Source organism: Clinocottus analis, unplaced genomic scaffold (genome assembly GCF_023055335.1).
Source record: "Clinocottus analis isolate CAN_PGR_092001 unplaced genomic scaffold, fCliAna1.0.p SCAF_14, whole genome shotgun sequence".
NCBI classification, from domain to species: Eukaryota; Metazoa; Chordata; class Actinopteri; order Perciformes; family Cottidae; genus Clinocottus; species Clinocottus analis.
This window is the reverse complement of record NW_027175865.1, coordinates 3,269,893-3,284,767: the sequence shown is the minus strand read 5'-3', so window position 1 is coordinate 3,284,767 and position 14,875 is coordinate 3,269,893. Positions and strand designations below refer to the sequence as shown.

General features: G+C 42.3%; 3 protein-coding genes across 3 annotated transcripts; all 3 read right to left on the bottom strand.

The window, feature by feature from the left end:
• Window positions 1-425: 425 nt before the first annotated feature.
• eva1bb (eva-1 homolog Bb (C. elegans)) lies at window positions 426-5,539 on the bottom strand. The gene is made up of 3 exons (XM_068575865.1): window positions 5,355-5,539; window positions 2,171-2,319; window positions 426-1,782 (listed from the first exon to the last, which is right to left on the bottom strand). The coding sequence occupies exons 2-3, from the start codon at window positions 2,235-2,237 to the stop codon at window positions 1,325-1,327; spliced, it is 525 nt and encodes a 174-aa protein (XP_068431966.1). The 5' UTR covers window positions 2,238-2,319; window positions 5,355-5,539; the 3' UTR covers window positions 426-1,324.
• Window positions 5,540-7,388: 1,849 nt separating this feature from the next.
• Window positions 7,389-9,320, bottom strand: lsm10 (LSM10, U7 small nuclear RNA associated). The gene is made up of 2 exons (XM_068575867.1): window positions 9,205-9,320; window positions 7,389-8,567 (listed from the first exon to the last, which is right to left on the bottom strand). The coding sequence occupies exon 2, from the start codon at window positions 8,540-8,542 to the stop codon at window positions 8,126-8,128; it is 417 nt and encodes a 138-aa protein (XP_068431968.1). The 5' UTR covers window positions 8,543-8,567; window positions 9,205-9,320; the 3' UTR covers window positions 7,389-8,125.
• Window positions 9,321-9,964: 644 nt separating this feature from the next.
• Window positions 9,965-14,627, bottom strand: oscp1a (organic solute carrier partner 1a). Its single transcript, XM_068576044.1, has 11 exons — window positions 14,516-14,627; window positions 14,306-14,335; window positions 13,330-13,484; window positions 12,809-12,976; window positions 12,602-12,682; window positions 12,375-12,478; window positions 11,416-11,544; window positions 11,264-11,318; window positions 10,759-10,907; window positions 10,607-10,667; window positions 9,965-10,169 (listed from the first exon to the last, which is right to left on the bottom strand). The coding sequence occupies exons 1-11, from the start codon at window positions 14,625-14,627 to the stop codon at window positions 10,044-10,046; spliced, it is 1,170 nt and encodes a 389-aa protein (XP_068432145.1). The 3' UTR covers window positions 9,965-10,043.
• Between the last annotated feature and the right edge of the window lie 248 nt (window positions 14,628-14,875).

Below are 14,875 nucleotides of genomic sequence, written 5' to 3'. Positions count from 1 at the left end.
GGAATTTCAGAAAATACAAAATGGCCTTCACACTTTTAGAGCCTAAGATAATGTAATAAAAAAAAAGCTGAAATTAGTTTTGATGATTGTTTAAGCCTTATTTTTCAAATTAATCTTCAAATAATCTTGATTTAAATTGATCAAATATGAAGATAAGCTGTTTTTCCGTCTTATAATGCCGTGAATCAAATGTTTTTAAGACTGTTGGTCATACAAATCAAGCAAACTGACTACTCAAAACATTCATGAAACAATTTTAGTCCAAAACAAAAATATGAAATTTGCAGATATACAAGATGAAGAAATCAGCTAATGTCAGAGTCTGAACGGCATCGTGTGGAGCCGGACTGGACCATTTAGTCATCCTTTAAGCGGAGTCATCAGTTTCCTGTGTTTGTGCTAAGCTAGCTAGCTAGCTAACCGTTTCTCAGCTCCAGCTACATAGTTAGCATACAGACGCTAAGAATCTTCTCTTAATTATCACAAAGAAAGCCAACAAACTCATTGTTTGACACATCAATAATCACAAATGCAAACTGCTAAATAAAATGATGACTTTATCCTGCTTTTGATTGAGAAAAGTGGTTAAACTTTTAATTTTTCACATTGCAGAGATTTGGTAAAATACGGATGAGAAATAATGCTTCATACAAAATCTGCCTTATCTCAATGTAATAGGAAAGCTACGGAGACCAAACATGTTGAATATTGAATCAGATGAGCAAATAGACATAATGTATAATATAAGTGGAATAATTCAACACATCCTTTTAAACTCACTTCACTGTTTTATCAAGTTATTTAACCACCTGAGAGTTCATTCATGGAGATGTTCCCTGAGCTCTCTTTTCATTTTATAGTAATAATTCCCCCTAAAGACTGATAATGCTTTAAATCAGGAGTTCTTTTCTCTTCTTAATGAGTTAAGATTAAATAACAGCGTTTTAAAATATGAATTGGATTCGTAAATACCGTGAATATATTGATATTTTTGATTGTATTCATTCATGTGATTACTTATTTCATAATGTCTTATTTATTTAGGAATTGTACAAAAATGAAAAGGGAAGGAAAAGGGGGAGGGGCTTATTTCTTTTCTTTTGTGCCATATGCAGAGGAACTCGGTTATGTCGCTGAATCGCTGTTTCATTAACGTGCACGTTAGGTTAATTTAAGAATTGGAGGTTTATGTTGGTAAACGGGCTGGAACCAGTCAACACTGAATCCAGAGCAGGGTTCAGCCATCACTGACCCTCGGGAGGGCTTTTGGTGGAGCAGCTGTGTGTCAGCCAGGTGTCTCTTCGGGGCCCAGTCAACGTGTCCGTCAGTGGTAGTGCACTCGTCCGATCGTCCCCGTCCCCGTGACCAGGACGTCCGGCTGTCCGTTCCTCCAGATCTCCCTGACGATCCGCTCCCTCTCCTCCAGACGCCGCGCCTTCTCCAGCTCCTCGGCCGACGCGAACACGTTGACGCTCCTCAGGGTCCCGTCGGACGGGCTGCTGCGAGCGCTCGCGGGCCCCACTGTCACCTTAGGGATCTCCGTCTCCTCCCCCTGGTCCTCCGCCAGGCCTCCCTCCTCGTCCTCTTCATCGTCCTCCTCCTCCTCCTCGTCGTCCTCCTCTTCCCCGCTGGACTCCTTCAGCCGTCTCCTCCCGGGGGATCGGGCAGGTCGGCTGAGGTGGCGCGTCCTGCAGGCGATGCCGGCCAACAGGAGGCACAGCGCCATGAGCAGGCCGAGGCAGACGCCCATCATGAAGTACAGGGCGAAGGTCTCTGGATTGGCTGAAGGCAGAGAAACACAAAGGAGCTAGTACAAAATACATGTTTGTACAACATTGAGGTACGCTTCTACTCCACTACACATTGGTCAGCTAATGATAGGGAATAAAATCCGACGAGCAGCCTCTTTGAATATCATATTGTTCGTTTAACCTGTACAAATACCATTTTTTAAAGTTCTTGTTGTTATTGTGCAGTTGCTCAGTCCTATATAAGTGTATTTCCTTCAATTGACTTCAGTTGCCAGAAGTAAAACTACCCATATGGCATGGGGGAAAACCTTTTTGTTGTTGGTTCATTTCCAACACATGGTAATCATCTTGTGACCCCACTGATTCATGCTGTGACCCATCGATGGAGCCCGGAGCCCCAGGTTGAGAACCCCGGTCACCTTTGATGTGGGCGTAGGTGGCCATGCTGTTGCTGAGCAGCTCCATGTCTCTCTTCACCGGCTCCATCCTGGTTCACAGCGGGTTCAGGCGTCGAGCATCTCCAGGGTTTTCTGTGACGCACGGGATCCAACGGGGCCAACGACAGATCCTGTCGAGAGTTAAAGATGAAATACACAACTTATGTGTTGCCATTTAACCCAACAGGGAAGCCTGAACTCATCCCAAAAAGATGCCAGGAAGCCAGAATGCGTTCCCCGCCCATCATTCCTGTGATCTCCGCAGGTGTCAGAGGTCAGTCGACAAGGACGTTGTGTTCCTCGTAAGTGTTTTACACCCGGCCTGCGGCGAGGCAGCGACATGAGGCCCTCCGCCTCTGACCGGGATGTTTACGTTTATGACATCAGAGCCCGAGGAGGCTCGTTTCCGGCTTCACGCACATGTTTTATTTTTGTTCCCACAGAAAAACAAGTCACGTGAGCAGATTTCCCTGGAAACTAGAGCTATTAATAAAACGTGTACTTTCATTTTGGTTTATTTGGCGTTCATTTTGTAATGTCTGAGTTTTAAATGGAGGCAAAGCTCCTTTTAGGAAACTAAAGCTTCATTAATGGTCCATCATATGCTTATTGGATCAGTTTTAGACCAGTTTTGGTAGTAATGCAGATGTAAATGTTGCTAATCGGTGAGTTTAACACTGCTCTTTGGTGTCTTTCATTCATGATTGAAATGTCAGTAAGACAAGACATATGAATGAGTTGTTTTAATAATCCATCTGTAGTTATAAATGAAGGGATGGATTATGATCCAGTAAGTGATACTGCCCGCTGTTGGAGCCCTCTTCTTGCCAAATTAGTGTTGTTCACAACCTGGCAACCCAAAAGCTTCATGTTGATGCTGAGCAGTTAAAATGTTTACACCGTTAAACACCTTAGCTCACCTTTCAGCATGATCATATTTGCTCATGGGCACAGCTGGGGTAACTACTTTTACAGAGATTGGAAGAAATTACATTTCTTTTGATGGCGTTCAGGAAAAACGTAGTCCCAAAATGTATTTGTATTCATTTGCATTCATAACGTGTGTGTACCGTCCCTTTAAGAGCGGATTAAATGAGACAGAAGTCGGGGTTGTCGCAGATGGCCTCCCAGTTACAGTAAAGCTTGATATAAACATGATGACTGATATTTCCCACCCCCTCACATTCCCTGTCATTACAACAACAGAGTTCGTGGGAGCCAAATGTTTGTCTTTCTGTTGCTTTTCTCTCCAGGGAGAAAACCAAAACCCTGCCTCGCTCCTCTCACTGTGTAAGCGATGGGGGGCTCGAGTCACTCTCCCACCCTGATCTTTATCCTGGTGAGTCTTGGCAGACCCCGGGTCCTCTCAAATCTGTCTTTTTTTTCATTTTTTTTTAAAGGGGGGCGATTACGGTGGTAGTCTCTCTGGTGGCAGCTGAGTCACGGGAACCGAGCGGCTCTCCTTCTGTTCGACATTTAAGTCGCCGACAGAAGAAGCAAGGCTCCATCTGCACCCTCAATTTGCGGCCCCCAGACCTTAACAACATAAGTGGGCAATTTAGGGTCCAGCTTCAGCTCGCGTAGAGTCAAACAGTGTTTGTTTTCTAATTAAAGACTGGCCTTTGCACCCGGCGCCTCTGCATGCTCAACGTTTATCAAACGGGTGACAGATATGACCCTCGTGTCAAGCCATATTTTTTCTGTAATTTGAGCCTTTAAAGGAATAGGTTCATATTTTGTGCTTGGAGTTAGATGAGAAGATTGATACCACTCTCACATCTGTACGCTAAACATGAAGCTATAGCCGGCAGCCAGTTAGCTTAGCTTAGCATAAAGGCTGGAAGCAGTGGGAAACAGCGAGCCTTGCTATAAAGTTTGCCGTCCTATTTCTTGAAGCAGCTGCTCCTGAAAAATGAATAGTTTGGCACAAAGTTCACCGAAAAATAGCTAACTATTGTTTGAATGCTCGTTTTTTGGGGACAAATTTAACAAACATGTTATTTTTTGTGGGATTTGTGTGGATTTCGTTTCTGATGGACGAAGCCAGGCTAGCGGTTTCTCCCTCCTTCCAGTCTTTAATGCTAAGCTAAGCTAACTAGCTGCCGGCTGTGGCATAAAATTTAGCCAAAAGGTATCGATCTTCCCATCGAACGCTCCGTAAGAAAGCACAAGCATCGTCTGCAAATACTTTCTCTAGTTTAATAGCAAAATTTAGCTGAATTCATCATCCCACGTTTTGAGCTCTCATGTCCAGAAACGTCTTGAAACAAGTTGATTTCAGTTAAAACAGGTTGAAATCATCTCCTTGTCCCGGCAGATTTATCTTACAACACCATTGCTCCGAGTCTTCTTCTGTTTTCACCGACGTTATGGCCAGAAGACATTGAGACAAACATTTCGATGCAGAGCTCCACAGATCTTCTCAGCGGCCCGAGGCCGGCAGTTTGCGGTGAAGTTTGCCCGAGCTGGAAGTTCACCAGGAATCCCAGAAGGGAGACAAATGCCCATTGTATACAGCCGCAGTCCCCGGGCAGACAGATTTAACACCTAAGATTTCCAGACAAGTCCAATAACTTCTCGTCTTAACTATACACATGCAAAGGCCCGGCAGCTGTAGCTGTTTATGTAAGCCCATAAAATGCACTCCCGTTCAACCCTCCCACACTTCCTGCTCAGATAATCCTATTTAAGACAGAAGATGAAACCTGAAACCTTTGAAAATGAGACTTGTTACTTTACAGTATGTCTTCCGTCTCTCAGAGAGGGTGTCAATATATGTCCATGTATCGCAGTAGAAAGTGATTAAAAATGTGCTCAATTAAGTATAAAAATGCACAAAACAAGGGTTTTTTATCTTCAAATGTATATTAACAGTGTTGATGATTTTGAGCACGGTGTAGCGGCTGCAACAATATAGGATTTTATGGTCTGTGGTTTTGTAAAGAACATGGTGCAGACCCTCCTAATAAACTAGTCGGTTGCCTTGTTTATGGCCTGACAGCAGTAACAACGATATATGTAGTAAAAAAAAAGTTTGTAAAAATCTCCAAACAGGGAAAAAAAACCCTCCTGTGACTTGCAATAAAAGCTTGATTCACATGCGCATTGTAAAATAGGTCAGAGAATGAGAAGTAAAAGGTGAACATCATCTGGAGTCATGACTCACCTTGATGAGAGCTGCGCAGCTCCACAAGCAAAAAACCTGAGAATTTAGATCCAGACGTGGAGCCGCTCCGTCAGCCAGCACTTGAGATGGGATCCATCCTTTAGGACGGAGGAGCAGCGCGAGTCTGTCGGCCCCTCAGTGTTTGTGATGTAGCTGAGAGGGAGCAGCCCTCCACTGTGATCCACTCCCTGTCATCCTTCAGAGGAAGAGGAGGAGGAGGAGGAGGAGGAGGAGGACCGGGCAGCAACGGCCCTCCCGTGTCCAGAAGGAGGTGTTTCCTGTTTCCTGAGAGATAAGATAACTTATGCCTGTGGCACTGGCATATGACTCCAACGTAAAAAGTTCCCCCAAAATGCATGCGGTGCCCCTCTCCCGGGTCTAGAAACTCCCCCTCCCCTCCGGTGCTGTCAGTTATTCTGCCACTGACCAGAGGGAGGTGAGCTCTCCTATTGATGGCCACGAACGCACCACAGTGAGGTCTGTTCACTGCGCAGCCGGGAGGGCGGGGCAGGAAATAGCGAGCCGGCTGCTGTGGGCACGGGGCCCCACGGGGGCGCGCGGATTAATTGAGCTCTTTGTGTTTTAATCTCGGCGTTGAGCGAGTTTTGGAGAAAAAACCCTCAGCAGTGCAGCGTGTTTATGAAGTTTATGAAGCAAAGCGCTGCCGTTTGGGGGCTGTTAAAACTCCATTTACTCCTGGACTTTAATTAATAAGTGCAATGTTGCATTCAGGATTTACATTTTATGATAATTTATACTTCTACTCCACTACATTTTGTGCTGGAAGAAGTACTTTTAGAAGTAGAAATACGCATATTGCATTGCAAAAGGCAGTTTTAGTATCGAGATGTACTTAAAAAGTACCAGAAGTAAAGTATTTGTTTCAATCTCAAGCAATCAATCATTAATATTAATGCATATTTAATGTTAATGTTCATTTGAATGACTTCATATTAATACTGTTGGGTAGCTTATGAAATCTCCCCTCCAGGAATCAATAAAGTAATAATATATATGTAATAATATCACAATTTATTGATCCATTTTGCAGTGTTAATCTGAATCTGCTGGTACCTCAGAGTTAAACACTTAGTACATTTACTCTCAATGTTTTAAGTGCAAATTGTTGTATAATATTTCTGTACTGTTACTTTTTTCTTCCTTTTTTTTTTAAAGAAAATGAAAGCAGGGACTGGATTAGTATGGGTTATTTTCCATGTTGTTGTCTTGGTACTTGCTAAAGTACAAGAACCGAGTACTCCGTTGACCACAGGTGCCGCCCGGTCACAGTGTTGTTGACGCGGTGGCGCGTCTGTAAAGTGCTATTCTGAGTCCCTGAGTGTTGATGTGGCGCCCGCTCGTGTTTTTCAGCGAAGCAAAAGCGGTCGTTTTGTGGGCTGCTGTCATCCTGATGCTCTCCATGACGCTTTTTTTAAAAGCGGTCAAGAGAAAAAAAATATGTCCCTAAAAAACACAGCGAGGCCGCAGACAAAACAATGACCCAACCGCCGAGGGACATTCCTGCGTGCGTATTCCTTCATTTAACGCGCCGCCGCCTCTCTCCAGAGGGGGTTCATCTGCACCGGCTGCCTGTGTTGTGTCAGGCCTGTCCTCTTCCTGACACCGAGGAGGAATAACATAACCCCCTTTTGCAAATTCCCCAAATTCCCCGACACTCTCTTCCTTTCACTCCGCCTCGTTTCCATCGTCGAGAGTCGCGTCCCGCCGGGTTGTGGACGTCCCCGCTGCAAAAAGCACAGGAGAGGCCGACGGGCAGCAGCAGATGTTTGTGACGGCGTGGAAACAGGCCCGCTTGTTTTTATGCCTCCAGCAGACCGGCACTGGTGGTGACTAATGTTTTTCTGCGCGCGGGCAGTTATTGACTTTCTTTGCCGACAGACAGATATTGTGGCGCTTCAGAGGAAAACACACTCCCAGCTGACAGCAACATGTTCCATTTCCTTTTCAATAATAAAGTCAAGTGATGAGATGGAGGCGTTTTTAAGCGGACAAGTTCATTGCAAGCGTTTTTTATTCATAATTCTTGTCAATTATCAAAACACAAGGATGGTGTTCAACTCATTAGCTCGTCTAGTGGTTCATCAAAGATGCAGATGTTGTGTGAGGAGCTGGAACAAGCAGCGGACTCATCGGTTGAAAGAAAATACATTTTGATAATCGATTCAATTATTTTTTTTCAAGGAGAAATTCCAAAACCATTCGCTCTCCATGTCTTTGTGTTTTGGTGAGACAATAAAACAACAGAAGATGTCATGTGGGCTCCGGTTTTGTCACATTTTGTCAAGAAATGTAATAATGAAAACAAATTGTTAGTTGCAGTTGTAGAAAAATAATATTGGTCAAGCTAAACGCCAACCTTTTCATCTCTCATGACCCGAAGTCATCACAGGTCGGGAGCTTGGTGAGCACACAAGTTGAGTGCATTTCAAACACAGAGGGATCCTCCTCTAAGATAATGTAATCTGAAGGAGAGGCCTGAGGAGGTGAAGGTATCTATTGTCTCATCGAGGAAGAAAAGTGTCAGAAAGAAAGTCATGTTTGTATTGTGCTGACATATTTTTGTCATTCCTATCACAGCGTGACCTCTCAGGTCAGAAACTGCTGATCGAGCGCCGTGCTTGTCTTCAAACTTGGGTAAAAAAAAAGAAAAATTGCATGTTGTCCCAAAGTATTATTGTAGTAGTCCTGCACAAGTAGTACTCTGCTGAGTCTTTCTTATTTTATCCTTCCAGGAAAACAAAGAAAGCGATTCATTTTGTTTTCTTTGCGTACTCTTTCCTGCCTCCTCCTTGACTGGCGAAGTTGCGGACGCGGTGGATCTTGGCCAGCTGGCCTTGCATGGTCTTCAGTATGTCCACGTGGTCCGGGATGTGGACGTAGCGGACGTTCCTGCCCGTGATGAACATGTCCTGCAGCTTGGTGAGCTCGCCCCGCCTGTCCCGGTACAGCACGTCCTCCAGACGGACGTTCATGAAGGCGTCCACGTTGACCACGCGGCCGCGCGCCGTGCTCTCGTTCCTCAGGTCCACCGTGGTCACCTCTCCCTGCAGACCCTGCAGCAGGACCACCATGCTGTTCTCGGCGATCGTGCGCTCCCGAATGGAGTTGAAGACTTCAGCTACAGGCGCCGGGCTCCTCGACGGGGATGCGGTCCCTTCCGACTCCATAGACGCCGATGAAGAGGAGAAATATCTGCAGACCAGCAGGAGAGTAGCTGATGCCAATATTCAAAAGGCTACAGAAACAGATCCCTAAATTTGTAAAGTTACAATGCAGCCTTGTTCAGACTGACCCCAGCTATGCACATTTACATGGCTATGATTTTACTGTACAGTTTTGGAGGAAAGTGACTTCAAAGTCAGCTTCAATGACATCATGATATTCATAATGTCACAATTTCCAATATTCAAACGGCTATAAAAACAGATCCTTAAAGTCGTAAAGTAAAATTACAAGGCAGTCTTGTTAGAATACTGTGGGATGATATTAGTAATTTCTAATTGCCTTCAAAAGGAGGTCACGTGATCCAAGCATCTCTTTTCACACGTGTCGTTACAGATATGGGCTAATACTCAAAATACAACATATCGGTTTCTGTCTTTATGATATTGGTATAACGTGTGACTGTCACCGTTACTACAGCGGATACATATCATTTTATATTTATGCATCTGAACCTCAAATTGATGAATTTATTGTGAGACAGAGGAGCTCGGTTGATGCTGAATTAGCCACTGAGAGCGTTAAGGGAAACCAACACGAGCACGACAGCGCCTCCAGAAAGCAAATGTCACGTGTTCTCCTGTCGGACATTGTGTGTTGAACATACCTGAATGACTTAAATCCTTATTTCCTGTTGAACCCTCTCACTACAATAGTTGCAAGTGGCGATAAACCCGTTCAAACATGTAAACAAGTTGGTTTTTCCCGCAACAAGTCGGAACCAGGAAGCGCAGCGTGATGACGTTTCCTTGAGCGTCATAGATTTGCGTCAATGTGGAGGAACAGCGCCCTCTGCCGGTTGCTTTAGGGATCACATACAGCTCTGTATTGTTTTTCATAAGATTATAGATGCTTATTCTTTCTATTTGACACGACTTTAGTCATCTGTAAAAAAAAACGTTTTGTCATTGCATGTTAATTATATGTACCCATATATTTAAATACATTTGTTTTAACCAAATTTAAAACTTTTTTACATACGTGTCTTGTGAACAGAAGTTACAAAACATAAAAGACAGAATTATGAAAATGTAATAAGCTATGGACCAATACTCAAGGGTCTTAATTATGATTGGAGGGATCATGTTTAAACAGCAATCTATTATATATTCTTATTTAGTATTAAAAAAACTACACAAACAAAATGATTATTGATAGATTTATTGAAAACATAATTATTATATAGAAAATGCATATCAAATATAACAGGTCTTACAATATTCACTGCATTCATTGTAGCACTTTTCCAAGTGCTAGTAATTTAAAATAAAGTATTTGTTCACGTGTTACAGTCTGAGTCATTGGATATTTATTTTTGCACCAAAAACTGCATATTTTAAAAGGTTAAATTGGAGCTCACAGTGACCATTAAAGTGATTTGACCTGAGGTAAAGTTAGGCAGTAAAGTTGAAACGATTATTAAAAGTCGTTAAAGCGACTCTCAGGTCACAGGTCGTCCATCATGGCCAGAAGGTCGTCTCCTTTGCTGCTGCTGCTGTGCTCTTTGGGCATCTCGCCTACTTCTGCAAACTGTCCGGCAATTCGGGCCAGCTCAGTCGCAGCCTGTTCATCCTGAATCGAACAAAAACCTCTAATTAACAAAGCGATGAGGATTGTGAAGTTGTGAATTGTTTAACTGCAGTCTATGAAAGAAAAGTGAGAATTAAGATTCTGAACAAATCCTCAAATATATTTATTTGTAGTATGTGCAATGTAGAGAAGTATTTCCACTCAAGTACTGTACTTTAGTACAATTTCCACTTACTTATACTTAAATATTTGCATTCTGTTACTTATTCCTTCTATCCTACTTCAGTTCAGGGGGAAATATTGTACATTTTACTTCACAACATTTATATGATACATATAGTTATATGTTTTTTACATACATAAGTCCATATGCCTGCATGATATTATTCAGTAGTAAAGTCCTAATCTATCCATAAGTATACAAAGCGTTTCAAATGGACATTGATGAACTTGCAGTCTACAGTATTACGTCGCCTTACCTGCATTGCTTGAATATTTATAACTCCGAACAAGGAATCCTCAGCTCCAACCGAAGCTTCGCTGTTAACCACAATAAAAGTCACAGTCATTGGAATTGTTGTTTTAATATGAGAGAATGAATTAAGCAAAACATTGAATAAAAAGCACTTACGCATCCTCCTCCTCTTGGTCTGTAGAAAACAGGTTGATCCGAAAGCCGAAAGTTTTAGTTTCGGGCCTGTGCTCGGCCTTCATGCTTCCCATCAGACGAGCCAGCAGATTCAGCTCCTCCTTGGCCAGCAGGTTGGGAGTGTCATCCTTCTGCAGCAGGATGGCGGGAGTGTAGAGGGAGTTTATGCACGAGTAGAGAGATGCTCTCCAGTCTAGAGTAAACTGTCTGTGACGCATACTCAAAAGCAAAACGTAAGATGATGGAGACGATTGTGCTGTGAAGGAGAAAGTATCTAGACCCTGTTAGCAAAGTGTACAAAATATCCCCTTTGAGTGTTAGAATGAAATGTTGTAAAATGTCATTGCTATTAATTTATGTCAAGAAACTAGTAACTAACTCATACAAATGTAGTGCAGTCAAAATTAGAATATTTGTTGAAATATATATCATAATGAAAACTTAAGTTGCTTATTTACAACAGTTTTCCTATAAATAGGGTTGTTACCTTGACAGAAGGAGCTTTGGATGTGTGCGTCTCCTCTGGATGGTTCCCATGGTACCTTTTAATTTTTTTTATTCCCAAAACAGATAATACAGCAGTGTCATCTACTATCTTATTATCCATATAAAGTGTTGTGCAATACAGTTTCCTCATACATGTTCATGCCCAGTCTGATGACTCTGTCTCCGTGCAGTTCAAAGCATCCCTGCCTGATGGGGCTGGTGTAACTTCCTCCTGTGGGGAACTCGCCACGTCTCCCTTCTCTGCCCTTTCTGTCAAACATCCTGTGGAAACAGGAAGCAGATGATGAAACTCTGGAATATTGAGATGTTTCTCATAAGCAGTTATAACTTATAAAAGACTCAACACAAGAAGATCTCAAATGAAGACATATCAGCCACATCAGGCTGCACTAATGTAAGTGAGGCCTAACAACCAAGCTAGAAAGTAGGCTATATTTTAGCTAGCAGGCCTGTGCTAATCAAAGACATTGTTAACTAGTTGCTTGTTTATAAATTGCCACATACCATCAAGGTGAAACATAACAGATGTAATAGAAATTCAACAATGCATTTAACAAAAAATTAGTTCCCCGAAGGTCAGCCTTAACTTGAGAAGCACAAATAGTTTTCTTAGCTAGCCTCTGTTAGTGAATGTGCAGTTACTCTTATTTATTTTATTTTAATCAATGAAATGTAAAACGGCCACAGTGGTGCTTCGAGTTAAATGCTACATGTAAGCATGCTAACAGAGAACTTTGCGACCGTTTTGTAAACAAAATGGGTATCTGCTACCAAAGATCTGCAGCCCCAACGTAGCAAATCCAAACGTTTGTGTGCTAACTTTAATTATTGATCAATATCCCGATACTTGAACACTTTGACTGGGAGGATCCCAAAAGTTGTCAGGATTCATTCTCTGGGGACCTTGAATGTCTGAACCAAATATTATGGCAATTCACATTTGTCACACAAGTTCAGCAGTTGTTGAATGCTAGTGGAAAAGATGCTCGATGTGAGCTAGAAAGGGGACTCTACATGTCACCATGTACATGTAAAATAAAGTTTTTCTAGCTACCGTAACACTTTTATTGCCATGTTTGTCAGCTGCCTACCTAATAAGCCCTGGAACATCGACCCCATGAGGCACCGGGCCAGATGGCAGCAAAGCAAATCGGCCGTTGGGATTCTGGACTTTGTTTTTGAGGAAAAGTGACACCTAAGAGAAGAAACAAATTTTAAATATTTTTTTAAAAAAAAGAGTCATTGAATTAAAAAGATCTGTTATTTCTGTTTCAATCGTATGGAGGGGCGAGTAAAAACCAGCACAGGAAGGACTCACGCGAACGTGCATGTCTTGAAAAAATATAAGTAGTGTTTGTCTGAGCAGCTGGAATTCCCCCTCCGGCAACGACGAGTACATCTCGAGAGCATCAAGAACAAAAACAGGTCACACAAGAGTCAGGTGATAAAAACTGAAAGCTGGAATCCAGACAGTTTGCCATAACTTATAATTTACTTTATTTTAACAACCACTGTCAATATACACCTCAATTATCTTCCTGTGTGTCTCATCCACTTGGTTCACCACCACTGGAGTGTGCCTTACAAATTCCCTGATGGTATCTATGTGATTGTAAGTGATGAGCAGCAAGTCTTTCGGCCGTGGGCAAAGGAAGACCTGATATTTGAACGCCATGACCATCAGCTCGTAGAGCTACAAGGAAGAAAAGAAAGGATGTGTAAAGCTCAAGGACAGGCCGTTTCTGCAATCAAACAAAACTAAATTTCAAATTACAACTATCTATAAAAGCTGTGGACTTAATATTTAGACACAAAAATGCACACTGGAGAGATGATGTATTTTGAAGCTACCATTTAATTTTCAAGCAACTTCAAAGCATTTAATTAAAATTTCCAAATTTTAACTTCCTGGAAACATAAACCAAAAATGCAACCGTAATGTTTAAATGTGATGTCGTGAAATAACTTTAACATGAGGACATGGAGTCCGTCGTGAATTTCAGCCCCAAAATACTTTAAAATATCTTTATTTTTTCTCGTACATACCTTGTCCATGCTGGCCTGGTTCAGCCTCATGATGGAGGTGTGCGCTAACCGAGTTAGCACTGTTTTCAGTGTCCTGTGAGAATACAGCTGCTGGGGTTTGAGAAGTTCGTCCATAAAGTCTTTATTAAACATGGCCCCGACAATGTCATTCATGACTTGGAGCGGTGAAGAGACAGAAACAGAACGGTGGTTAGACTTGGCTAGCTTTGGGTCATGGGATGAAACGGCACAGAAGAGCTTGTTTTGATGTTAATGCAACTATAAGCCAGGGTTTCTATACCCGGTTGTCTTCAATGGGATATAATGTACTGCTTTAATGAAGAACAGTTTGAAGAAAACATCTCAAAAATGTGATGACTGGACACAGCCTTTGGTCAGCTTGAGGAGAGGTAGGCCACAAGTTGCTTTGCTAAACCAGTTACCAATGAGTTAAGCCGAGTGTTTCTCCACCGTGATTGGATTAGTTACGATCTCATTTAGTTTTGTGGAACAAAACAAAGAATTAGCAATATGTTGATTTATAAAATAGCTATAACTTAGTGATCCTGTTTAGGCTAGCAAAGAAGGCTTAGCAGGCCCTGACAGCTGAGCTAAATCATTTAGCACATTTAGCTCTAGCTAGACGTAGCAAGCTAGGTACCACCTAACTGCTAGTTAGCTGTCTAGTTTGTCTCTCTGTGACAATTTTACATGCTCTTTTTGACAAAATGATGACATTTACAGGGCATAATACTTTTCATACTGCAAAATAGATATCAATATGTAGCCAATGTTTACAAAGGGTTTACTCTAGAAACTAGTCCTACTACTGTTTCATACAAGTGACCACAACTTATTACAGCTAATAGGGCAATGGTGGACAGTAAATACATAACTATATACACTTTTTCTAAAGATCTGAGTAGCTCTCCTCCCACTGCTACAGGGGCACAAGGAGCTGACTATACAAATAAATGCTGAAGTACAACATGGATACCTCTTTTTCTGTCATTTTCTGACCAGACTCCTGCATCCATGTCCCAAGTAAGAAAAGAAAGAAAATAGACTTGTCATTTTTTGAAATTGTTGAGCTACACATTTTCATTTTTTGAACATCTGACAGCTTCAGCGTGTCAGCAGGAGGGATGGCTTTAAGCTACACACATAACACACCTACCAAACCTGTCAGTTCTCTAGCTACCTCTACCTTTCTCTGAATTGTCCTCGGACGTGTTGAGAGCTTGTAGGCGTTGATCCAGTATGTAAAGCATCTCTCCACCCAGATTAATGAAAACCAGGGGGAGAGTTCTCACAGACATCTTGCCAAGACAAAGAAAGGGATTAACTCGCAGGCAAATGCTGGTGCAGAAGTAGGCGTTGGAAGCGGTTGAGCCTCTGTCAGATCAGACACACTAAAAAGGCATATAAAAAGGCATTATCTGATTGTTCCCATTTTAAATTGCCATTGTAAACATGTTAAGTCTTACGTGAGCATGCCTCTGCAAAAAACCTGTCCAACTAAGATGCAACAGGTGGTGGGGGAGAGGATCAGCATGCGCCAGAGACA

Bases quoted from the DNA above. Each gene is read 5' to 3' on its own strand.
- eva1bb (XM_068575865.1), bottom strand. From the start codon at position 2,237: ATGGAGCCGGTGAAGAGAGACATGGAGCTGCTCAGCAACAGCATGGCC. The intron at 1,783-2,170 runs GTGACCGGGGTT...CTCTGCCTTCAG, and splicing joins CACCTACGCCCACATCAAAG to CCAATCCAGAGACCTTCGCC.
- lsm10 (XM_068575867.1), bottom strand. From the start codon at position 8,542: ATGGAGTCGGAAGGGACCGCATCCCCGTCGAGGAGCCCGGCGCCTGTA.
- oscp1a (XM_068576044.1), bottom strand. From the start codon at position 14,627: ATGTCTGTGAGAACTCTCCCCCTGGTTTTCATTAATCTGGGTGGAGAG. The intron at 14,336-14,515 runs GTAGAGGTAGCT...ACATGGATGCAG, and splicing joins CGAGGACAATTCAGAGAAAG to GAGTCTGGTCAGAAAATGAC. The intron at 10,170-10,606 runs GTAAGGCGACGT...TGTTCGATTCAG, and splicing joins TAAATATTCAAGCAATGCAG to GATGAACAGGCTGCGACTGA.